The following is a 25,563-nucleotide window of genomic DNA, read 5'->3' as shown; positions in this document are numbered from 1 at the left end:
GGCCCCAGGCAGCGGGAGAATGAAAGGCACCCGAGTCCCGAGTCCTCACTGCTCAGCAGCAATGGGGTCTGCCCAAGACCTGGTACGTGCCAGGGGTCAGGGCGTCCTGGGATTGCCCACCCCCAATTAGCAGGTCGGCTGCATGCCAAGCACTTCCTGGCTCTGCAGGAAAGCAGCTCCCTGCCGCGGGGCTTGGCCCCCAGCTTCTGCCCCCAACCAGATCTCAGCGGAGGGGATGTTTGAATTCATGGTGAAACCTTGGATCGCTACAGCTGTGCCCCTGCAGTTCACATGAGTGCTGTGCTCTCCCAGTCTGCCCTGTACTCAGGATCCAGCACATCACCAACCTGCCTCGGGCTCGGAAGCACCACTGTGCACCGCAGCCAGCAGTGCATGGTGTGATACTGGGAGAAAACGGAGATAAAAACATCCTGTAGAGCGTGAGCAGGATGGTGATTAATCCTTGGAAAAGGCTAACTGACATGGCCATCAATAACTACAGTAACTTGTTATGGCTGCCTCATTCCAGCAGGATTACATGCCTGAACACCCCTTAAAACATCTAATGAATGTCATTTTGGTTTTACTCTCGGTGCTCATGCAAGTGAAGCACTTGGTGGTGCTGGCCAAAAGCATGGGGAGAGCTTCCCACATACCGACCACCTCCTTGCCAGCCTGAAATATCCCTGACTGGTCCCCACCAGAACCCCACGTCACTTGTGGGTTGCTGTGTGCTGGCTCTTGGTGACCACCCATGGGTGGTCACATCCTGCTGGAGGACACTTGTCATGGATGGTGACCTGAGCGCAGTACTGTTGTTGGGCAGAGCATGGCTTGGGTCTTCCTCCTTTGTCCATGTTGGCAAATGTTGCTCATGTTGCCCACGTTGCCCACATTGCCCATTATTGCCATGTTGCTCATAGTGGTTCTGTGCTGCTGCTCATGCCAGCAGCCTGGCCTTGTGGGCAACTCACATCAATCTTCCCTGTCTTCCTGTCCCCAGAGCCTTGCCTTTCCCTGTTTGCCGAGGACTTTTTTGCTGCTTCTTGTACTCTCATCCTCATATTTCAAATTCCTTCCAAGCCAGATCTGGTTTTCATTTAAACATATTGCATTTGAATATATATATATGTATATAGTACAATGAGAAAAGGATTTTCAAGGTAATAAATGGAACATGCAAGACTAACTATTCAGGATGACCCAACGTGGTTCGGTAAGACCAGAGCATTGTTTATGTTGGCCAGATGAGAGCAAAATATCATTGGATATGGTCATTACTCTTATGAGATTTCAATATATATACATTGTCAGGAGTCCCTGAGTTATGAGGTCCTCCTTGCTGGAGGAATAAACACGTGGGGCAGCGATCCTGGGATGCATGCAGACAACCCAGTAACACAGCACAGACCGAATCCACGGCACAGGTGTGGGTCATGGCTGTGGGTCGGGATTCCCAACAGGACCCTGGGGCCATGGTGTGGTGCTGGGGTCCTGGGGCTGCAGCTGTGGTCTGGGTGTATAAACCACCCCAGAGAAATTAACTTTGCACGGACACACGGCGAGGCTTTGGCTGCTTTCCACAGAGCGCCGGCTCCGAAGTCCGCACGGCCAGGAGCCCAGCAGGGCTCTGTTGCTCTGGTTTCACAGCGGGGTTGGCCAGCCCCTGTAATTATCCCCTTTTAACAAGGCAGTGTTTACACCTATGAGAAGGGGTCAGCTCCTGACATGCTCACGGCAGCGAGGAGCGGAGTATGGCTGATGGCAGCTGCAGTGCTGCGGTGACTGTAGTGGGGAAAGAAGAGGAGGGAAGAAAGAGAGATGTGAAGATAGGGAAGGTGATCAGATGGAAAATGCCACTTGTGATCTCTGCCCCTTCTCTCACTCCCCAGCCCTCCTTGCACTCCTTCCAGCCAGTATGAGCATCCCCAGGAGAACATGCACAGCTGGGAGCTGTATGGTTGCTGGATCTCCTAGCTCCTGGGCTATTCCATGTCCAGACCGGCTAATTTTAAAGCAAACAAGCAAAGGCCAAATGACAAATTGTCTGGGAAGTCCTACGACAAGAGGCTGGAGTTTTATGAGCACCAAGAGCACTGTTGCTGCCATTAAATCTGTGGACGTAGGGGGAAAATAAGGCCTGATTTATTTGGTGATGGTAAAAAATATTATCCAAGCTATAATTTATTGATAGTTGCATCCTTTTGGCTTTCAGGGACTCTCTCTTGTGCATATGGAACATATACATATTTTTCCTTATATATGAGGCTGAACACAGCAGTCCTCCTGCATTTGAGGGGTGCTTGCTTGCACGGTCTGCTGGCCATGGTGCGGGGGCTGTGGTGCTGACGGGCCAGGAACAGGCGGCCTGGGCACAGCGTGTCCTGGTGTGGGATGGTAGTGATTCTCCTGCAGGATGCACAGCTCCAGGGCTCGGCATCCGACCACCCCCTGCATCCCGCTGGACACCGCATTGCCAGGTTGCTCCGTGCCCTCCTTCCTCTTGGTCCTCTCTGGGAAGCTGTGCTATTGGTAATCAGCTGGGCTGCTGGCAGCAGAGCTGGACGTCTGGGTCTGAGATCCACTGGGGAGGTGTATGTCGGAGCCACGCTTCTTCCAGCCCTGCTCCAGCACTGCTGGGGTCTGCAGGACCGAGCGGAGTAGTGGTGTGTGCGCCTGTGGGAGCAGAGCTACGCTGGAGCCCTTCTCGGTAAGAGTGCACCAAATCCCCCGGCACAGCTGCAGGCACAGCACTGGGATCCTGCTTACTTCCATCTAGGAGCTCTGGACCCTGGGCCCCTACCACCATTGCCACAACCTCAGGGAGACTGTGGGCTGCCCCCGGGGCTGGTGATGCTCTCTCCCTGTCCCTGCGTCCTGAAGCAATGGAGCAATGGAGCAGTGCTGTCCTGAGGAAGGACAGAGCTGTGCGGATCCTCTGCACAAAGCAGGGAGAGGGCAGAGCTGCATGGGTTTGTGCTCTGCAAACAGGAACATGGTGCCGCTCTCCTGCTGCAAGTGCTGCAACCCCATGCTGCGTTAGGACCCCCCAAGCCATCACCTCCGGGCAGCCCCAGCGCTTACCCCCACCTGCTCCCAGCCGCAGGCTGTGCATGGTTTTCATTTTTCAAAGCAAACAAGGGCTCAGAGGATCCCTGCGAGGGGGTTGTGGACCCGGCTGCATCCTTACCTGGCTCAGATGTGAGCCCCTGCCAGGAGCAGAGTGTGGCATGGCAGGTGTGGGAGGGCAGCATGGCCATGGGGCAGGAGGCTCAGTGCCAGCCCGTCTGGTGCGGGGAGCTTGGCTCACAGAGACAGCTGGAAGTCACTGCAAGTTGTGCAGTTAGGTTTCCTGATTTTAATAATAATAGTAATAATTAATAATAATAACAATAATAATAATAATGCATGATGTGGAGAGAGCAGTTTTTAATCCTCTTTGCTTTCCCAGAGAAAGGCTCTCTCTACCCTTCTCTCTACCCTTCAACCCAATCCTGCTCTCCAAAACAGCATGGGCTCTCTGCAATTTGCAGCATTGCAGCCTCTCCCAGAGCTCGAGGTGTGCTTGGGGCTGCTGGGGTGCAGCGATGTGCTGAGCTCCTGTCTCCTGCTCTGGGGAGAGCATGGGGGCACAGCATCAGGGAGTGCAAAACCACAGCATGGCTCGTTTGTTTTCCTTGGTTTGGGAGCAAAAGCCCGGGGTCACAGTGGGTCACACAGACCACCCACAGCCCTGTGTGGTGACATGGGGCTGTGCTGTCCCTGTGCATGAAGCCCTGGCTGGGCACCGGTTGCAGTGGGGTATCGCCTGGAGATGAGCAATAGAGCCCAGGCAACAGGGTCTGGCTGTGAGTCCAGCTGTGGGTCTGGCTGTGGGACCACTGCATGACCCATCTGTCTTTCACCATTTGGAAATGAGGTGAGGAAAGCATTTGTGAGTAGGAAAGAAGAGGCTGGATGCATCCATTGGGGTGGGAATGCAGGGACAACAGGATGGATCGCTGTGTGCTCCCACTGCGTGTGCGCAGAGCTCCTGCCTGCAGCACAGATGCAGCACGATGTGTGTCCCTATGCACAAATCCCCTCTGTTAGGGACCACTGAGGGAACCAGTGTGACTAATGTCCCGACAGGTGCCTCTTCCGAGCCTCTGATACGCAGGGGAAGGGGATGTGCTATCTGAACAGATCAGCCACACAGGGGTCCTGGGGGTGAGGAGTTCCTGCTTTGGCACTGCATTAAGACAAGTGTTTTCTCCCTCTCTCTTTTCTCCTCCTTTGGAATCATTTGGCCATGCCATTCCCAGGAGGCAGCAGTGCCTTTCCATGCTCTTGCAGTTCAGCTGGAGCCAGGGTGCCACAGAGCTCCCTGCAACATGCAGGTCTCCAGATGGAGTCCTAGGGATGCACCAGGGATAGGGAGCACTGACATGGCCCCCCTCACCGGGAGCAGGCAGAGGGCATGGAGCAGCCCTCCTTGTGCCCATAGAGAGGAGCAGCAGTGGCACGGGTGCAGTTCTCCCTTCCCAGAGCGAGGTGCCCAAGTGCTGCCTGTATTTAGACACTGGGATTTTTTAGGAGACTGTTCTCTTTCCTTCCTCTGTCCCAACACATGAATATTTATCCCCAGCCATCAGCATTCCTGCAGGAATTCCTCTTTCTCCTGCTGCTGCCCAGTGCAGTGCCGGGCTGGGGTGAGGAGGGGGGCAGCCCCTTTTCATTTCCAATCCCCCCATCCTCGATGGAGAGCAAACATTGTTCTCGCACAAAGACAGGCATTGTGGCAAGGCTGGGGATATGGGGGGATGGAGCACAGGCAGGAGGGCGGCACGGAGAGCCCCCGGAGAGGAGGGCGGACGGGATGTGAATGTAAATTCTGTAAATATTTTCTTTAAGGTGCTGTGCGTAATCCCAGGAAATAGATCTGGTTTCTTGGGGAGTGGGGCTGTGCCGACTTTCTCCCCGTCAACCCAAGGCCTGGTGCAGGGCTGCAGGGCATCAGGGCCTCCAAAACACAGGGAGCACCCAGAAAACCCTGTCCTGTCCTCTCCACAAATGTCCCTGAAATGACAGTTCTGGGAGGGACATCGCCAGCAGGAGAGGGATGCTCCACGCCTGGCCTTCTCTACCAGCCCCTGCCTGGGGTTGCATTTGTTTGCACACTGCTCAGAGTGCAGCACTGGGAAAGCAAAGGTAAATGGGCTTTGGGTGATGCTGCTAAGGATGTGTGGCCCTGCAACCACACTGCCCCTGAGCTGCAGGGGAGGCAGGTTGTGCCAAGGCAAGGAGTAGAGCCCTCTGTTGGGTCACACCCACAACCCAGCTATTGCTTGCTGACAGCTAAAACTGCAAGTGCTGCTTCCCCAAACCTTGCCTTGGGTACCATGCCAGCAGAGCCATGCACTAGCATGGCCAGGGACTATGGCTGCCACTTGTGACGCATCTGTGATGTCCTCACAGTGTCCCCGTGACAAAGTGGTGCAAAAACTGTACAGCACCGTGCACAGGAATCCCTAATCCTTAGGCAATCCCAAATCCCACAGTCCCTCTCCATCCTTTGTGACTCCCAACACTCACAGGGCTCCCCATTGCTGCCAGCCTCGTGAACAGGCACCATTCACTGTGACATCTATCCCGCAGGCCACTGGGGAGGTCAGAGGTACAAGTGCATTGCAGAAGAGATTAGGGAGGTGTGGGGAGGGCTGCTGAGCCCCTCACAGGGTGCTGCACTCCTTTGCTGCTGGCTGCACCCAGGCACAGCTCATTCTCATGCCCTTGAGCACGACCTGGGAGCTGAATGGCACAGTGGGCAGCCTGGCTCAGCCCTGCTGGGGTACCCTGCCCTCTGTCCACATCGAGAGCCCCCTCGCTGGGAAGCCCACCTGGGCAGCCCCAGCCTCACATGTGGCCTCTGAGCAGCCACAGAACGGGTTTCAAATTTCACTTTCCATGTTTAAAATCTCCTCTCCCTTCTCATTTCCTTTCCCTTCCTTCCCCAGCAGATGTGTTAACCCTGGCTCCAGCCGGTCGCAGCCCATCCCAGGGTGGCTGATGGCCCTGCTGGCAGCAAGGCTGGGCAGTGCCTCTCTCTGCACTGATGCAGGCAGCGTGATGCTCACACGGCCATTCTGCAAGCGTCCCTCACCCCACAGGTACCCAAATCTGTGACTGCTCCATCCCAAACCCCCACAAGCGCTGCATCTCTTGTGAGCACCGCAGCTGTCCAAACAAGATGGTTTTGTCCAAAAACACCAAATAAAGAACGGAATGAAGGAACCTGCCCCTCCTGGCACCCCGATTCGCTGTGAGCCCCATCCTGATGGCAATCTGGACACATTGTGCAGCCCAAGCCGGGTTCGGCTCAATGCAGCAAGCTGGAGGGGTATGGGGGGGTGTGGGAAGGGGCCGCAGATTAGGGCTGATAGGGCCTGGCATTTTGGCAGAAGTTTCTAGGACAGTTTGTACAGTGTCCGCCCCACACAATGGCCGTGTCTCGCCGCCGCGCTGCAGCTCTCATTTCCATGAGTGAGGAATTCAACCGAAAAGTAAACAGGAAAAAACGTTACATCTCACAGTTTATAAATATGTGCAGCATTATTTAGGCAGTCAGGCCAATTTGCACAGATGCCGCGTATATGCTGTGACAGATCCCCGTGTTGTTTCGCAGCCACCCCTCGCGAATGGGAAGCAGTGCTGGTTCCTCGCCATGTCTGCGTGAAATATCGGCATCCTGGCTGCGAGAGGGAGTGCTGTGACTCTCTTGGGAACAGGGCTGGGAGCTGATGTGAGTTGTTTGCACGTAGTGCTGTAAAGCTCAGGCCCCTGTGTTCCCAGCTTGGGCTGAGGGAGGCTTTGGGAAGAGGCAGAAGTGCTTGCGTGGGGGACTCAGGGTATGAGGAAAACTCATTCTGGGGGCACTAGTGCACATCTCCACTGTGAGGAGGGCTACAGGACTCTGTTCCCTTGTCCCTGGGGCTCTGGCAGGGCAGACAAATCCCAAACTCCATGCAGGGCACCCAAACCTTGCTGCCGCTGGGAAGTGGGGACCCAGGGAGCATCCCACTCACCTCTCCCCAGCATCATCCAGAGGCACCCTGGTCCCGTGCCAGCACTGCAGAGAGAGACACTGTGACTGCGCTTTTCCAGCAAAGCCCCTTCCTCCCCCCTCGCCCCCAGAGGTTTATTCAAGCTGACAGCCGGGTGACTTGCTCGTTCCAAGCAACATCTTAATTACGGGCCGTCCTCCATGGGGCTTTGGGCTGTGGCCGGCAGAAGGAACTACTCCCCCAGGCAGCACCGAGCCGTGCGGGCGGCTCACACAGTGGGGATATTGTTTTGGCCATTGCCTGAACAGCCCCAGCCTCTCAGCTGTAAAATTACCTAGAGGATAACTAAACAAACCCCAGACAAACACTCCTTTAAACCCGCTGCTTGCTTTGCAGCGGCGGTTTCCCCCTCTGTTCTCGCTGGGTTTTCTTTTCCTTCCGCTCACAGGCAGCACTTTCACTGTGCAACAGAGAGGTGCTGAGGGAGAGGTGACATGTGGAGTGTTGGGGGGCACCGTGGGTCACTCTGGACCAGGCTCAGCCCCAGCCCCACTGGAAAGGGCTGGAGATCTTATGGGTGAGGGACCTCACCCAATGCTTCAGGCTGCTTGGTGCCAGACCTGGTCCAAAAGGCTCCATCCTGACCCACTGTCTTGGGAATGGCATCTTCCCCAGTACTCAGAGGATCTGGACTCACTGGCCTGGCCCAAATCCTGCTGAAAGCTATGGAAAAGCTGCCCCAGACTCCAGCATCACACATGACCCAGTGGGACCACTGGTTTCCTGGGGCTGAGATCAAGCATCAAGAGACGACAAAGCTCCTCTGGACAGCAGGGGAGGTCGAGACAGGTCTCCTCCAGGAGTTTTCTTCTCTTGCCAGCTGCCCCCAAAAATAGGAGAACAGCTTTGGCCGAGGTGCTCTCAGAGCCAGCGTCAGCATTTCCTGACTCAGTGTTGATTTCACAGATTAAAGCTGGTTGAAAAGGTCCTGGTGGAAATCCAGCCAGCATTAATTTGGGGAAGGAAAAAAAAAAAAAAAAAAAGAAAAATTGAGGAATTTCATTTGAGTTTGCTTTAAGGGGAAGGGCTGTGCTCTTCCCACCCAGAAGTTTGTTTGCTCTCAAAATCTGTGCAATAAACACACACGTGTCGAGCTCCCACTGCAAGCAGCGCTGCCTTCTGCTGCAAATGTCACAGCATTGCTTTTGGTGACAGCAGAGGATTTTGGTCAGTCTGAGGCTGTGCCTTTGCTTTCAGGTCAGCATGTGAACTGCTGACACGCAGTGTTATAACTGCACCAAAATTTCCATGTTGGCACGAGGGCTGCAGCACAGCCTGGGTCTGGCATAGAGAAGCCGTGTGGGATTTCAGAACCAAACCCCTTCTTCATCCCAAAATAAAGACATGAGGACATGGAATACAGCCTCACGCTCCCATGGGTGGAGGGGCTTTCCTTCTGCCCTTCCCGACCCGCTCCGATAGAGCACTGCCCCAAAACACAGCACGCAGTGTGTGCTCTGAAAATATCCGCAGCCCATTGAGGCCAATCCCAACGTTTGGCAGATTCCTGAGTTCAGGAAATTCCTTGAGAGTTCGGGAAGCCCTCCAAGCCGAACCCGAGCTATTTCACTTGCAGCAGATATCGAGTTCTCCTCCTCTTTTGTTTTTTTGGTGGTGGGTCAGTGGGACTTTGGCGAGCGCGTGAGAATAAGAGCAGCAAAACAGTGAGGAAGGCCAAGGGCAGACGCAGGGCTGCAAGAACAGCTGCTTGCAAAGGGAAGCGGAGCAGCCAAGGCTCGGCTGCGCGGTCCCAGTGCCGAGCAGGGCTGGAGGCAGCCCAGCAGGTATCGGTTACGCTCTTCCCCGCTCCTTCGCGCGTGCAGAAAGCACTGCCTGTTGTTGATGGCTGCTCTCACTGCACACGCTGCAAGCGTGATGCTGGGTCGGCCCAGAGGACGGGGCAGGGCTCGGGGCAGCCGGCGGGACCATCACACCCTGGGCTCAGCACACCCAGCCAAACTGCCTTTCGGCTCCAGCTCCTGCGGGTGGGATGCCGGGCAGCCCCTGGGCTCTGCAAGACGGTCATAGACAGAGCTTGAAGGTCACAATTAGCTCTGCTGTGCCTTGGCACTGGCTTCTCAATGACAGCAAAAAGGTCAGTTCATACTAGTGTCCTTCATTATTCCCCCGTTCTCAAAGGAGAAGTATTTTCTTTCCGCTCCTGTGGTATTTTTCTTCCACCATGTGCAGCAGTGAGGTCATCGAGCAGGGCTTTATGGCAAAGTCCCTGGGCTGCTGCCATCAGCTAAAGGAAAGGCAGGAGATGGCCCAGCTGAATGCGCTGCCAAGGAGGAACATGGACCTTCCCAAGAGGCGGAGGCACAGCTCTGCAGAGCACATCCGCTCTCAGCACAGGACCCAGCCAAGCCCTGGAGAAGCGATCAGATTCATTGGTTTGCAGCATTTCCTTAAACCAAAACACCAGGCTGCCACTCTTGCCACTTCTAGTTAAACATTTCTCACACTGGTAACAGTCTTTAGGCAAAAGCATTGTGCGGGAGAGATGGAAAGGGCCACCCAAAGTCCTCTGAACCCCTGCAGCAGCATGGAAGGGATGGAATTATTTGGCTAGCTACAAGGCTGCCTTCTGCTGCAGACCTCATGTAGGATATGGCAGAGCTGCTTTGGCACAGCCTTCCTAAGCACACCCTAAGCACACCCATAGCCATGCAATTTCCTGAAGTCAGAGCTCCTCGGTTGCTCCAGAACTCAGGATAATGTGTTGGGATGGAAGAGGCTGGGAAAGTCTTTTCTAAGACCCGTCAGCCCTGTCCCACCCATGGGACCTCCCCCCTGCCTCTCGCCCTTGCTAAGTCCATGCAGCCAGCTCTGCTGGAGGAAGGACACCAACAGGGCAACCTGTGTGCCCCCAGCAGAGCTCTGTAACCCACGGCTGACCCCTCCCCAGCCCCAGCGTGTGCTGCCGACGCTGCTCTGGCATTTTTATGAATGGCCGCGAGCCCGGGGAAGAGATTTGAGCATGGATTTGGAACAGCTCCATCCCTTCTACCGCACGCGCTAATCTTGACAAATGATCAGCGTGTGGCTTTCAAAACCAGAGATAAGGCCATCCGAGTGCTTCGTGGCCCCGCACTTTCCCACGAAGAAAGGGCTCTTGTTCTCAGAGCACAACATCCTCTGCAGCCCCCGCTGCCCCCACCCCACGGAGAGGCTCCTGCAGTGAGCACCAGCCCAGCCCCTGTGTCCGTGAGACCCCTCCAAACCGACCAACAGGAGCTGTGGCTCATGCCTGCTCCATCCCCATCCTCAGCCCGTGCACTGGGAGCTGCGGTGTGGCAGAAGCGTGTTCTGGGAGTGGTGGGAGCTCCCAGACCCCCTGGCTGGGGACAGTGCTGCAGGATGGCTGCAGTGCCACCCGGATCCTGCTGGGAAAACTGGGTTCAGAAGTCTGCCCCTCCCACAGACGCAGACCCACAGGCAGGGGAAAAGGCCTTGGCCAGCGCCAATGCAAAGACAGTTTCTATCCATGGGAATCACACCCTGGTCGACCTCTAAATTGGGCTGCTCTCTGGCCTTGCCACTTTGGGAAATGAATTTGTACTCTGAAAAACTCAGCCTGGAGAATGCTTGGGAAGACATCCAGTCCGCTTCCCTATTCCAAATTGATCCGGACAGACTTTTTTTTTATCTAACCTTTCCTTTAAGATCTCCAGATGGCTCAATATATTCTCCTCCAGGACTATATTAATTTTATTACTAGAATATCTCTTTTATTAATGCCCAGCTCAAATTCCTCTTGCTGAGGACATGCTCCTGTCCCTTTAGCATCATGGAGGGCATCTGTGTTCCACCATTGCACCTCACCACACCATGGTGGCTGAGGATGAGGATGGATGGAGCCGAAGGATGGGGATGGGAGCAGTGCTGCAGAAGCCCTGGAGGAGCCTGGAACCTTCAACCTCAATGTAGGTCTGCAGAGGAGTGTGAGGTGCAGCCACCAAACATTGTACCCAGGTGGGAATGGGGGTCGGAGCTGTTGACTTGCTGACCCATGAAGGGAGGCAATTATTCGGCTGATGGGGCCGTGCAAGTGTTAATTAAAAACCACATGAAGCAGAATGAGTCACTGTTCGGTGTCATCCGCTTGTGAAATTGGCCCTACTGCCCTGGGGCAGAGTGGGCAACCACTGCCCATGGGACATGTGCTCCTGAGCTCCTATTGCTGTGCACCTTTGGGTGCAGTTATGGACACCTCTGGGTGCAGGGATGCTCACAGTGGCACCAATGGGCACAGCTCCCAATGCCAGGCCCCACTGCACATCCCCTGGTATCTGTAGGGCCTCTCTCCTGTGTGTGTTCTTTGATGCCTTATGTGTATGAGTGAGTTGGAGGCTGAATCTATTTCCTCAGCTGGGACCAAAGCTTGGCTCTCTCAGCTCTGCCCAGATGCTTTCCCAACCCCCCCCCCAAAACAATTAGAGAATGGAGCAACATAAGGGAATTTATTCCCTCCGAGGACCTTGCTGTGAGATCTGGCAGCAAGTGACCCAACATTTCAGAAATGGGGTTGGACTGCAGGGACGGACAGACCGATAGGTGCCTACAGGCATGGCGACTCACACCTCCTTTCCATGGGAGCAGGCTGAGGGCTCCTGGCTGCCCTGCCATGCCCAGCTCAGGCTCCAGCAGCAGGGCCAGGGGCTGCAGAAACCGTGAAGTGGCAGCAGATGTTTTTTCCTGAGGCCTCAGACAGGCACATGCAGCACGCTGTTATTAAAACTGGATCGTGCTCCCTGCACACAGGGAAAAAAAATTAAGGCTGTATGCAAGGTTACTTCTCAGCTTTGGCATCCAGCAATAAGCCATGCAGGCTCGGTAGGCTTGTGTTTGTTTTTACAGAGCACTGCATACCCTGTCCTGCATATTTCAGCCTCCTGGGACAACGGGTTTCTTCTCTCACTCCCCCCCCACCCGATGGCAACGGCACAGCCTGAGGTCAAGAAAGCACCGGCTCCCACAGCCGGGTGGTTATGGCGTGGTGTCAGGGCACCGCAGGGATCTGTTGCTGTGAGGTACCTGTGTGCGCGATAACGGGGATCTCAGGAGGGGTAGACGGGCAGGGCGGCTTTCATAATACACCGAGAGAAGCTGAGGTTCTGTAGGCAAAAGGTCCCAGCGCAGCCCTGCCATGCAGCCGCACCCCTGGGCTGCACGTCTGGGTACCTGGTGAAACAAACGGGGAGCCTGGAACTAAAGGCGAATCTTCACGGGAGGGGAGGGGGTGGGGGGAGGGGGGGGAGCGCGATGCCGGCTCTGGAATTCTCTTTCTCTTTCTGAAAAACCCATGTGCTGGTTTCACCGGCCCTGAGCGAACTGGATGCTGGTGCGATCGGGACAGCAAAGGCTGCCCGGGGCCAAGGGTTCCCGTAGCCTCCCCCAGAGCTCCAGACGGCGCCCCGCAGCTCCGCACCCTGCCCTGCTCCGCGCTGCTGCACCTGCTGCCCGCGGGGGCAAACGCCCGCAGACGGCAGCGGGGCGGTGGGGGCGGTGGGGGCAGAAGGGGCGGCTGCGGGGCCGCCGGGGCTCGGAGTCCCATCCCACCCGCAGGGACACGCGGCTCCATCCGCCGGGCGGCGCGGGGCTCCTGGGGGCGGGGGGCTCGGCTTTGTCTCCCCGCCCGCGGGGCCGGGGGTCGGGGGCCGGGGGAGGGCTGGGGGAGGAGCGCGGCCCGCCCCTGCCGCCGCCCTACAAAAGGGGTCGGGCGGGCGGCGGAGCAGCGTGTGCCGGCGGGCAGGGCAGGGCAGGGCAGGGCAGGGCAGGGCAGGGCAGGGCAGGGCAGGGCAGGGCAGGGCAGGGCAGGGCAGGGCGGAGCTCCGGCCCCTCCGCAGCGGAGCCTGCGGCCACCTCGTCCCCGTTGCGTTCCGCCGGGCTCGGGACCATGCGGCGGGAGCTGCGCCGCGGAGCTCTGCTCGCTTGCTTCTCGCTGGGGACGCTGCTGGCCCTCGCCGATGCCAAAGGTACCTTCTACCCCCCCGCCGCCCCCCTGCCCTACGGCGGCAGGTACAACCTCTACACGACCGGCTCCAGCCCGCAGCTCGGCAAACCCGTGGGCAAGCACAAGTAAGCGACTCTGCGCGGCCGTCGGGCATCGCGAGATGGGCATCGGCGGTGCTGGGCTGGGGGGAGGCGGTTGTGTCTCGAAAGGGACCGGAATGTACGTGCGGGCCCCGTAGGGACGTGAGAGCTGTGGGATCGGGCGGGGAGGGGGTGCGGACGGGGCTGTGTGCCTCTGTATATCCCTATGTATGGGGCTTACTGGGGCTGAGATGTGCTGTTAAGTAACCTGGAAAGCTCAGGTGAAAGAGGAATGCAGGCTTTGCGTGTTCAATATGCTTTTCCATTCCCCAGCAAGAAGGGTGTTATGTCCTGGTGGGAGGCTCTCTGTGCTTGTTTGGTAGAGCAGTTTTGTATTTGGCCCCTCTGAAAAGGGGGGGATTTGGTGTTACAAACAAGCTGAAATGAATAAAGTAACATTTGAAATGAACAATACTGGCAGTGCCAGTGGGAGCTTTCCAAACCCTGTAACATTTTCCAGCTGCTCACCCTTAAAACATCAAGCTGCAGCTATAAAGCTGCTAGCCACAGGTGGGTGAGAAAGAAAGGGGTTTCTGCAAAGGGGAGTGAGCCAGAGCCATCCCAATCCAAGCAGCCACAAGTGTGCACAGTTCATCAACAGTGGCTAGCAGATCTGCTACTAGCTTAATTAAAGAGGAGGCTGGAGGTGTCTAAAAGCAAATCCTGGATTTATGGGTGAGAGTGATTCTAAATTTCCACATGCACACATGATCTCCCTTCCATCCAGCTAAGAAAAGTTGCTGGCCTTAGTTCTCAAGTAGCCCTGCACATGGATAAATGACTCACCCTGGAGCAGCGATCTGCAGTGCTGAGCCCTGTGCATGCCCGGGGCCTGGCAGCCTCTCAGTGGGGCTGAGAATGATGGGAATTGCTGTGGTTATCCCAGGAGATATGCGTGGAGAGCCCTTGGAGAGGGTTGGGAAGAAGAGGTTGCACTGCGTCCTCCTGCCCTGCCAAATACCTCCCTGATCCAGCAGCTCACTCAGGCCCATCTGCTCTGTCCTGCTGACCCTCCATTGCTGCCTCTACCCTCTTCTCCTCCCGCTCTGCCATCTGCTGTGTCCCTACCCTCAGCCCCTGCCTCACCACACGTCCCCACTCTCTGCCCTCATGGACTGCATCCATCTGCTCCGGCTGGCAGCCTGCCTCCAGCAGAGCAGCCTTGGCCTCCATCTGTCCAATAGGACTCCTGCATCCTTCCTTCCAGCTGTCTCTTCCTTGCTCCGGAGCTGGTGTTACCCAGTGGCACTCAGCTGTGGTCATGGTGGCAGAAGGGAGGAGACTCTGCTCCTTGCACTGCTGCTCTGAGGAACCTGAAGAGACTTCTTTAGGGCTGATGATTCCCAGAAAACCCATTTCTGGGGGTGTTCTCCTTGCCCCCATAGCTTCTCTTGTTGAGCACAGCTCCAGGTGACTGCAGGCTGTCATGCTGTGCCCCTGGGGCAGGAGGTGACACTGCGTTGCTGTGCTTCCCCCCCTCAGGAGCTATTGTGCCTATGTGGTGCAGCGCAATGTCACCTGCGTGCTGCAGGATGGCGCCGAGAGCTACGTCAAAGCTGAGTACCACAAGTGCAGCTGGGGCCCCAAGTGCCCGGGGAAAGTGCTGTGAGTATGGGGACACAAAGGGGCTGGGGGGCTGCCCTTCCTTGAGGGGAGGGGGAAGCAGAGCAGGCTGAGGGCTGCTGCTGTGGGAAAATATTTGCAAAACTCTCTGCTACCTCCTAAATGCTGTGCTGGAGCAGGGCAGAATGTGGGGTTTTGTGGTCACCTCTGGGCGGGGATGCACTGCTGTGGGAATGCCATGCTCCCGTGTCCTCCCTGCCCCTGCTGGGAGTAGGAGCACCAGGAAAGAAAGGTGTCCTTGCTTCATGCCACTGGTGGTGGCTGTCACAGCAGCATCCTGCTCTACTGCTGGCCCTGGAACCTGTGGGCAGAAGGAATAAAGGGCCACAACTTGGCAGCTTACAGGAAGAGTAACAGTGAAAAGAAGAGCTTATTTTCCAAAGATGTTTGAAACTGTCCTGGGTCTTTGGGAAACTGATGCTGGGAAATGTTAAAATGATTCAGATAGTGGGGGATTTGGGTTTTCTTTCTCCTTCTCCCCTCACTGTGAGCAGATAACTCCATGTGACTCCTGCTGCAGAAGCTGCAGCCTGGGTGGGGACACTGGGGATCTTGTGGGGACGGTTGCAGAAGGGCTGCCCCATGTGATGGATGGGTGAAAACACTGCTTTGCTCCTCACTGTCCAGCTCTGTGAGATGCACCTGCGGGCAGTGGTATGAGCTCACAAAGGCTTTGGCGTCACATCCATCATTCCTATTTGTGCTGCTCTGTGTTGGAATTTGCCCAACTGTTTAACATCTGTCACAGTGGTCATCTGTTTGCTAGCATCAAGCTAGCATCAAGAATCCAATGTTTTAAAAAATGATAATAAATAAAAATCAACTTATGCCTCGTTAACAAAAAACCCCTCTCCACCTAGCATGGTGGCACCTGGTTATTTCACCTCATGGTCCAGTCCTGGAAAGACTGGGTGATGCTTTTGCAATGCTGGTTCATGAGCTGTGTTCTTGGGCAGGTGTTGTTGGTGCTGCACTGAGCACTGATGCAGTGAGTGGGAGGACTGTGCTCTCGGGGTGTCAGCCAGGCTCTCCTCACGCCAACAGGACCCATGGCCCCACTCTTCTATCTTACTCAGAGCTGAGGTTGCCTCTCTAAAATGCTTTCCCTTTCTCTCCCCTCTCCTGGAAAGGTACCGCACCTTCTTCAGACCCAGGTACAAGATTGGCTACAAGACAGTGACTGAGCTGGCCTGGAGATGCTGCCCAGGCTTCATGGGAGAAGGCTGCCACGACAGCCCCACCGATCAGCCTGTCCTGGTGCCCCAGCACCCCGGTCCCAAAATGCCCCCTGGGCCGAAGATGTTCCCACTCCCCAGAGTGCCTCCCCATCCGAAAAGCCACCCTGACCTGTTTGCAGGACCAAAGAAGAATCAATATGGTGAGATCTTGCTCTTGCTTTGGGTTCCCACATTACTGCACCACTGGCCTTGGTCACAGAGCTCCCGGCTTCATGTTCCAGCAAAGGGCATGAGTGTACAGACTTTAGGTGGGTGACCTTTGTGTCCAGATGCCTGACCTCTCATTACTTTGAGGATCACTTTTCTTATTTACTACATTTCAGAATGTGTGGCTTTAAAATTGCTGTACCTCATTGTTTTAAAGCTTATGATAGGATGAGTGGGAATGGCCTCAAATTGTGCTGGTTCAAGTTAGATACTAGGAAGAATTGATGATGCATTGACACAGGCCCAGGGAGGTGGTGGAGTTACCATCCTTGGAAGCACGCAGGTTTTCCCCATCAAATTGAGTAGAGGAGCTAGGTGAAAGGAGGGAGACTGAGGCGATGTTTGGCTGAGAAAACAAGAGGCAGGTGGGAGCTGATATCAGAAAGGAGAAGGGTTGGGACTAGATGACCCCTTCCAGCCCAACCTGTTCTATGAGGTGATGGAAAGGACTTGAACCAATCAGAAGCTCAGGAGGGAGGTAAAGGACACAGCACTGACCGTCTTCTCTGTCTCCTGCAGGCAGGAAGCTGCCTGGCCTGGTTGGGGACCGCCTGGAGCGGCTGGAAGAGGAGGTGCGGCGCCTGGCCCAGGCCTACGACAGCCTGCACGTGCTGGTGAGTGGGCTGGGGGACCGCCTGCGCCTGGCCATCCAGGAGGACACCACCAAGATGATCGGCTCACTGATGAACAGCCCCAGCACGCCTGACTCCTCTGTGGGCTTTGGCATCATTCCTGATGGCCTGGTGGATGTGGCAGACAAGGCTGATGTCGCTTCGTATCCACCTGTTGGGGAGATCCTGACCAAAGTGGCGGAGGTGAGCGACGTGCTGAAATCCAAGGCGGATCTGCTCCATGAGGTTCGTGGCATGGTGCTGGAGCACGATGGGCAGCTCAAGCACCTGCTGGAGGCGGCCCGGCCATCACCCCTCACCTCCATGGAGCTGCTGGAGGAGTACGTGGCTGCACGGCTGGGCAGCCTGCGTGGGGAGCTGCTCGACGGCTTTGAGAAGCAGCTGGGCAAGATCCAGACCGCCTGTGACTTCCGCATCCAGGAGGTGCAGCAGCAGTGCGAGCAGGAGAAAGCTGCCAACCTGCGGCTGCAGCAGACTCTGGATGGAAAGGAGCTGGAGATCAAGAAAGAGATTTCCCAGCTGGAGACCCAGATCCAAGGGCTAACAGTGGTGGAGAGCTGCTGCAGCAGCCTGGACTACCTCACTGACCGCATGAACATCCTGGAGAAGGGCCTGCACAGCATCTCTGAGTCGCAGAAGAACTTGCACTCGCGGATGGATGGAGAGATCTCCACCATCACCCTGGGGAACCTCTTCGAAGGGCGCTTTGAGGACCTAGAGGCCAGGCTGAATGCTACCGAGAGAGAAACGGGGAGCTGCTGCTCCGGCATGGAGGATAGCATGAGAGGCACAGTGGTGGCGGAAGTGGATGGCATGAGAACGGCCTTCGAAGATAAAATGCAGACCCTGGAGGACAGGTTCATGAGCATCGTTGGGGAGCTGAACAATGTCAGTGCTCCCATGGGCATGGATGGGGTGGTGGTGCCCGTGCTGGAGGGGGAGCTCGCCAGCATGAGGAAACGCACGGATGAGAAGCTGGAGGTGCTGCAGAACCGTCTGGTCACGCTGGAGAGCACCTGTTTGTCGGGCTGCAGCTCCGCCTCCAAAGACGTGGAGACCTTCCGGACGGAGATCGAGGACTGCCAGAACAAGAACCAGGACCTGCTGCTCCGCATGGACAGCACCTCGGAGCTGCTGCGCAAGCTGAACGCCACCATCCTGGAGATCCAGCGGCGCATCGAGGAGGAGGCGGCGGGGGCTCTGCAGGGGGAGATCACCTTGTTGAAGATCAACCTGAACACCGTCAGCAAATCCCTGACGGGGCTCAAGGACTCCGTCTCGCAGTATTCGGACACCGTGACGCACGTCAACTCCTCGCTGGACGAGCACGAGCGGAAGATCGAGGACGAGGTGCACTCTATCCAGGAGAAAGTCAGCGACCACAGCTCCCAGCTCTTCTTCAGCAACCGCCGCGTGCTCAACCTGAAGGGCGACCTGGAGCGCCTGAAGGCGCGCATTGCCGGTGAGCTCAGCTCCTGCCGCGGCGCTGCCCGCAGCCTGCAGCGCGACGTCGCGCACTTTGATGAGCGCGTGGCAAGGGTGGAGGGAGCCTGCGGCCGGCTGGGGGCTGTGCTGGGCAGCCTGGATGGAGTGAGGGGAGAGCTGGAGAAACAGGCGGGCGGCCTGTGGGACCGCATGGACCGCCTCAATGGGACGCTGGCTGCCCACTCTCAGGAAATAACGGGGCTGAAGGACAACCTGCTCGACTGCCAAGCCAAGGTCTTGGAGCTGGCGGAGCAGCTCGGCCACCTGGAGGAGCGGGCGGGAGGGAAGCATTAGCCCTGCCAAAGCGCGCTGCTTCCTCGCTTAACTTATATCACACAGACTCCAATGTGACAACCTTTTTTTAATTTTTTTTTTTTTAATGAAAAGATAAATTAAAAGCTGCTACACCCTCTCCTTCATCCCCTCCTTTTAAATTTTTTTTTAATTTTTTTTTTTTTTTTAAATTGTGTTGTTTCTGGTGCTTGCCTTGCTGTGCAGCAGCTGTGCAGCCCCTGCAGCAGCAGGTACCGGCACATGGCCGGGGGTGATGCGTGGGCTGAGGGCTGATGACCCCAGAAGGACAATTCAGGAGGAAGCTGGAGGCGGGAAGGTTTATTTTGTTTATTATTTTGTTTATTATTTTTATTTTTTTTATATATTTTTTGTGGATTGGTTGCTTGTCGAAGAATAAAACCCTGTAGTCATCAGTTGAGGAACAGAAATTCTCTGACCTAAAGACCACCTGCATCTTCATCCAGGGACTGAACAGAGCCAGGGCTCCTTCCAGGGAACAACTCACTGCAGGAACTGTGGATTTCAAAGCCAACACGTACTCGCACAGCCCTGGGGAGCTGCACTCCCCTCCTCGAGCCGGCAGCCCTCCATGCAGAAGGTAAATCCATTTCTACTGCTGCCTTCTCCATGCAAACGCACATGCCTTATGGAGCATATGAGGATATGCATTAAGAAAACACATGCATATATATATATATGGTATGTGTATATATATTTTTGAACAATCCGCTGTCACCGTGCTCATCCCTTTGCAAAGCTTTCTTTTGCTGCCCCCATTTCCCTTGCTGTACGTTGGAAAGCTGCATAGAGCACCTCTCGCCAGTCCTAGCAGCATTTCCATGAGCCCACGTGCTCCCTTAGTGCTGCTGTGGTTTGCAATCCTAATGTACTTTTCTGTCTGGTTCCACCTGGCACTGATGCAAAGGGTTATGGAAAAACTTGTGTCTTTCCCAAAGACACGTGTGCGTAGATCTCTGAAGAGACAAAGCCAGGCGTGGAGCAGCCTCCTGCCCTCCAGCTCTGGTTTTCTCCTGTTTTATTGCTTAAACTGTGAACGTGATTTCCTCATCTCATCCCAGGGCAGGCAAGGTGCAGCGGCTCCAGGACGTGAGCATGAGTGCACACCTGCTCGTGGGTTTCCCCATCCTGGAGCAGGAGCCTGCTTCTGCTTTGGGATCCCTTGGGTCCATGGGGATGCTGAGGATTCAGGGACCCCAGAGAGAGGAGGCACCTTGAGAAGACCTCTCCTGAGCTCAGGCCTGGAGGTAGGCTGAGCTGTGCTCCTGGGTCAGCGCGGGACTGGAGGTGGTGTGAAAACCAAAGTGATGCACCCAGTGTCATCCTGCTTTCCCACAAAGACTGGAGAAGGTCAGTGTGTGCTGAGTGGTGCCAACCTGGCCCCATGGAGCGGGTGCCCACCTTTGCCAGGGGTTGCATGGGCACACTGCCGCTCAGCCACCAGGGATATTGTTACAAGGAAGGATGAAGAGGAGATTAAAGAGCCTCCACCCCACCAACTCTGGCACTTTATAGCAGAGGAACGTTCTTGTCTCAGCTCAGTGTTGCAGCTCGTGGGCCCTTCCAGCCCAGCTCCCACTCTGTGCTCTGCAAGTCACCCTCTGCACAATGGGAATGGTGAGTACTGTGCCTGGCTGCAGCTTTGATAATTGAGAACCTGCTCCAGCTGAGGAGCAACATCCAGCCACTTTGGGGTATCCCAAGAAACCTGCTCTTAAATAGCACAAACTCCTTTCTTCCCCCCAGCAGAGGGCAGGGAGATCAAGGCAGCCCTTGGTGATGGGCCAGGTCCTTGCCCTGCAGGAGCACCCTGCCCCAGGCCCCCAAAGGGCTGCAGCAACCAAAGAGAAAGCCCAGCCCCAGGCTCACCTCTGCCAAGCTGAGCAGCCAGGGCTTCTGCCCCAGAAAGCAGCAGAACAGCTTCCTGCAGCACAGAGCCAGCGCTGGCACTGACCGAACCAGGACAAGGAAGAAGTCTGAGCTTCCTGAACATGGTGCTATGTTTGGACTATTCCTGACTAGTCACTTGAAGATAGTTTGTATTTCAGTTCTCAGCTATCAGTGTTTAAAAATGAAAGGAATTGGTGTAAAATAGGGCATTTTTTTTTTCTTGCAGAGAGGGAAGGAGATGGTGCCCATGCAGTTGTTTTGTGCTGGGCAGCTTTCTGAGGCAGCTGGCAATAGGTACTGCTAAAAGGCTGTGTTTTATTGTTTTTGAAACCTTGTACATTGTTCAGATGTTAAAAGCTGAAAGGCTGTTTGTACTGGAAAGGAAAAATAAAATATTTCTTGCTGAGGTTTCCAGTATCAAAATGACTTCTGTGGCTTTAGGAAAGGAGAGAAGCATAACACCCGGCTTGTGTTAAGACAGGGAGCACAAGTTAAACACTGAAGCTATTTAGACAGGAAGAGAGGGAATCAGAGTAGCAGGAAGTGGTTCACACTCACACAGCATCAGAGAAGGAAAAGCTGGATGCAGAGCAGAGGAAGGAGCCCAGCAGTGCTCTGCCTTGTACTGCACGGGGCTGCAGTGGACAAGAGGCAGCCTGGATTAAAGCACTGTCTATTAATTACTGCTGCGAGTGAAAAATGCTCAAAGCCCAGCAACTTCCATGCAGCTTTACAAGTTAAGCCATGTGACAGCTTCACTCCAGCAGCTACACCACACAGCAGTGCTGGGTGTGCCAGAGGCTCATCTATAAATAAGGGTGACCCATCATCACCTTTAAAAAATCCATCTCTGAAGATGAATAACATTAAGACACTTGGCTCAGAGAGCTACGGTAAGTTTTCAGTAGTCAGAACTCTCTTCACTGCTGCCTTTGTGCCATGAGAAGAGCTGCCTTAGTGCAGGATGTGACTTGTGCTAGAGGTGCAGAATGGCTGAGCACCAAATGAGGAGCATCCGGTTCTGGCAGGACTCATGAAGAGCCCTGGGGCAGGTCCTCACAGATGATGGGGTCAGGAGAAGAATTTCAAGTCAATGGCAGGCAGGGGAGGTCTCCAGTAGATGAAGTGGTTGCACTCAGGGCACAGCAGAGCATTACTCCCCTCCTGCCCGAGGGGAGGGAAGCTCAGCTCCATCACCTCTGCTAGCTGCTCGTACCTATAGGGTGATGGGAGAAGCTGCAGCAGTAAGAATTAACATAATGGGGCTTGAAGCAACCCAAAAAACTGAATGCAAATGGGCGTTTGTCCACCCTAACCTAACAGGGATTTGGTTTTTTTCTATCCCTGCAAGATGTTTCTCATAGTTAAATCCACACTGACCCAGTGGTGTGAAGAACCAGCACATCCCTTACATTGATTTGAAATTCTTCATCAGCTCCTGGATCAGCTCTCCGTTGGGGTTGACTGTGTGAAAATGCAGCTCTCAGGCAGACCCACCTGCTTGTAAGCACTGACATCCTGACCAGGGAGGGTCAGAAGGCATGAGAGCTGCAGGGAGCTATCACCACCACGCAACCCAAGGCTGTGAGAGATGAGGGGTCAGAGTGCAGGTTGGACTACACGCAGACAGGCAAAGGGGGCTCAAAGAAGATACTTGGAGAGCAGAAGAGATTTTGTGCACTGCGAGAGCTTCACCATGAGGCTCTAAGGAAAACGAGCTGTGCCCTGCTCAGCCTCCCAGGAAAGGCATCCTGCACCAAGGAAGGCCAAATTTAAGGCTGATGCATCCCCCCGTGTAGCAGCAGGGAGGGGAATGCCATCCCCAGGTGCAGGACCGGTGATGGGAGAGGACTGTAACTGTGGGAGGCAGAGAAGAGGCTGGGGCTCCTGGGGAGGGCACAGCCCTGCTGGTTGATCCACTTGGGGTAACCCTTGGTGATGTGTGCCGCGAGGATTGGATGGGCTGAGCAGCAGAGGAACTTGTAGCCGTTCCTGAGAACATAGGGAAGCCTTTCTGCTTTTTCTGCCTTGCTGCCGAGAAACCCAGGGAGCAGCACCCCCACCAGCAGCAAGGCGAGCTGGGCACAGCTCCCTGCTCAGCCCGCGGCTCAGGCTGGGATGCACAGAGCTCTTACGTGACAGGAGATGGGGAGAGCCAGCTGAGGTAGGGATGAGCCATCTGCGGGCCCACAGTGCCTCTCAGCGGCCAGAGAGGATGGGAGCATCACTCAGCCAAGGGGAAATGACCCACTCTGCTTCTTCTACTGTGCTCCTACTCAAGCGGATTGCAACAAGAGCACCGAGGGTCACTTGAACTTCTCATGCCGGAGTTTGCAACAGTGCTGCATGGCACGTGCTTGCAGTGAAAAACCCCTGCCAGCTGCCCCCAGCATCTAAACCACAGCAAGACTTAGCCATCGCTGACAGCAGAAAGTTAAGGCTTGTTATCCAGCATCTGTGAGTCAGGAGCCCTCATGACAGCTCTTGCTCAGCTTCACTATCACCTCCCACTTCCCTTTGGGGTCCTAGCTGAGCTGACGCTTACAGGTGGATTTTGTGGAAGGGCTTAGCAACGCTGTGGTGAGTCCAGTCTTTTCCCAGATGTGGTAAGATGTGCCCAAAAGCATTGGAACTAAAAGGAAAGGAGACCAAGTTAGGCTGATCCAACCTGGTGGGCATCCAGAAAGATGGAGTATGACATCTTTCCTGGCTGCCTTGAAAGAACACTTTACCCCTATGGGTGAAGCAAAGGGAGGGAGAAGGGCCCTTTACTTGGTGATGGTGCTGTTGATGTCGGAGATCACCACCTTGTCATCCCAGTTCCACAGGTACGTGGTGGCCTCGCAGCAGCAATGTCCTGGTACCGTGTTGTCACACTGATCACCACTTCGTTAGGGCCATCCGTCAGGTTCAACCTCCCCTGCAGCAAAGGGGAAACAAGCACAGCTCAGAGGAGAGCTGCAGGGATTTCCTGTAGGTTGGCAGGGATTCCTGTGCAGAGGTATCTGTTGCTAATGCATCTACTCGATGCAGGGACTCATCGCCACTAGAGGACACCTCCTCCTCCTGTCTACACAGGGAAGAGCATGTTGGCTTCACTCTGCAGCCTATAGTTCTCCTCAGAGCATCAATGGAGAATTGGAGGGATCCAGGAGAATCCACCCACCTGGCCATGGAGGAGTTGGGCTGGGCTCAGACGGAGATTTAACAGAGCTTTCTGCCCTTGTACAGTAGGTAGACTTGGGAATAATTGGTTGTTTAGGAGGAGAAAATACCAAAAATCCATGCAGACCCCTAAAGGCAGCCTAGGTTCTCCAGTTAGAGCCCAGCAGCAGGAGGAAGGCACTCACATCTGCTGAGCAGACTTGGGTTGCAGTGTCGCAGCATTGACTGCTGCTGGAGGTGGAGAAGGGCATCATTAGCACCTTAGTGCCAAGGGCAGGGGCTGCTTTGCTGCCACTTGGAGCAGCAATACCAACACCCAAGCAGCACTGGTAATGCATCATCCTGCCTTCAAGAGAATGTTACCCAGTGGAAGAGGGGCTAGGAAGTCTCAGTTCTTCGGGCATTGGTGATATCCAGGTATCTAAAAAATCATCCCCAGGTACCTCTGTGGAAGGGACAGACCACTAAGCCTGTGGGCAGGAGTGATGGATGACACAAAGCCCCATGCAGCTTGACCTCCGCGCGCTTTGAGGCTGCTAAAGCCTGGCATTTTCTAGTAATGTCTTTATTTCATTTTCCAGACTCAAATTTTAAACATTTAAGCCCCTCAAGGCACAAATTGCATGTGCTACAGTTGTCAGGACCAAAGGACTGAGTCCTTTGGGAAAGGCACCCGGAGGCTGAGGGCTCAGCTCTTGGGAAAATGTGCCCTCTAACTCCTGCCTTGCAGCAGCTGGAAGCTTTGTGCAGCCAGGACTGAGGTGAGGAGGTCAGTGCCTTGATATGGAGATGCTATAGGTAGGCTGATATAGGGTCAGGTGGGATACGGCCACACAGGATGGGTCAGGCAATCACTACAGTGTTACTCCCTGCATTGCTGCTGGATATAAGAACTGATGCACTGAAGATCGGGAAGAAGAAGGGTTACTTTGTGGGGAGGCTGATGGGGTGGATGGGAGGAATGAGCCTTCACTGTCACCTGGTGTTTTTGGAGGATGCTTTTAGTATCTCCACTTTAACAGTAAGATCTGGAAGAATGGAGTTGGGTGAGCTGTTTCCCTATGAAACCTGCTGTCAGTCACAGAGCAGTGCTCTTCAGAGAAGACTGCTCAATGCATGCCTTGTGCCAGACCATGCTGCACCCAGCAGCCCAGCCCAGCCCAGCCCCTGCTTGCTGTTCTCAGAGCTCAGCCCTCCAGCAAGGGCTTTTGGACACTGTGGGTCTGGCAGGATGCAGGCATGACCTCTATTCCAAGCTTCCCATCCTGCTCTGCTCTGTCCTTTGCAGAAAAAGCAGAGGGGGTGATATTTCTAAGGTATTTAAATGTTATTACATTCCCTCATAGAGGAGCCAAAGCAGGACCAAGGCGTGCTTCAGCTGTGCCGGCTGCAGGTAGCAGAGGGGATAGAAGCACACAGCAGGCAAGCAGCACCCTGCCCAGCTTTTGTTTTCTGCAAGACATTGGCAGGCGCTGGCCATGCACATAGGGCAGCTGCCTGCCCTGCTGCCAGCACACCTGGAAAAGTCCCATGCACCCAGTGCTGCCAGCGAGTGAGGAGTCCTCTGTGCTCAGCGCCCTTAGGAGACGCACTGATGCCAGGGCGGGAGCTGGCAGCCTTGCAGCAGCACAGGAACACCTTTTCAGAAGAGGGCAGCATTTCTTTGCTAGCTGAATACATCCTCGGCTCCGGCGAAGTAGTAAAGCGGTGCGCCAGGAGCACACGAGCAGCACAGCCTTACTCTGCCTGCAAGCCTCCATTCTCTGCACACTGGGGCAAGCATTTGAGACTCGAGCACCTTGAGGAAGTTCA

The 25,563-nt window shown here is 55.2% G+C and overlaps 1 protein-coding gene across 1 annotated transcript; it reads left to right on the top strand.

Annotated features, from left to right (window-relative positions):
- Positions 1-12,919: 12,919 nt before the first annotated feature.
- Positions 12,920-21,884, top strand: EMILIN3 (elastin microfibril interfacer 3). The gene is made up of 4 exons (XM_052684016.1): positions 12,920-13,184; positions 14,682-14,804; positions 15,953-16,200; positions 16,787-21,884. The coding sequence occupies exons 1-4, from the start codon at positions 13,003-13,005 to the stop codon at positions 18,676-18,678; spliced, it is 2,445 nt and encodes an 814-aa protein (XP_052539976.1). The 5' UTR covers positions 12,920-13,002; the 3' UTR covers positions 18,679-21,884.
- The last annotated feature ends 3,679 nt before the right edge of the window (positions 21,885-25,563 follow it).

This window comes from Tympanuchus pallidicinctus, unplaced genomic scaffold, assembly GCF_026119805.1.
Source record: "Tympanuchus pallidicinctus isolate F22 unplaced genomic scaffold, pur_lepc_1.0 scaffold20, whole genome shotgun sequence".
Lineage (NCBI taxonomy): Eukaryota > Metazoa > Chordata > Aves > Galliformes > Phasianidae > Tympanuchus > Tympanuchus pallidicinctus.
Note: the sequence above shows the minus strand (reverse complement) of the source record. Positions and strands in the feature narration are given on the sequence as shown.

Coding starts and splice junctions, on each gene's coding strand:
- EMILIN3 (XM_052684016.1), top strand. CDS start 13,003: ATGCGGCGGGAGCTGCGCCGCGGAGCTCTGCTCGCTTGCTTCTCGCTG. Junction 13,185..14,681: donor AAACCCGTGGGCAAGCACAA/GTAAGCGACTCT, acceptor TCCCCCCCTCAG/GAGCTATTGTGCCTATGTGG. Junction 14,805..15,952: donor AAGTGCCCGGGGAAAGTGCT/GTGAGTATGGGG, acceptor TCTCCTGGAAAG/GTACCGCACCTTCTTCAGAC.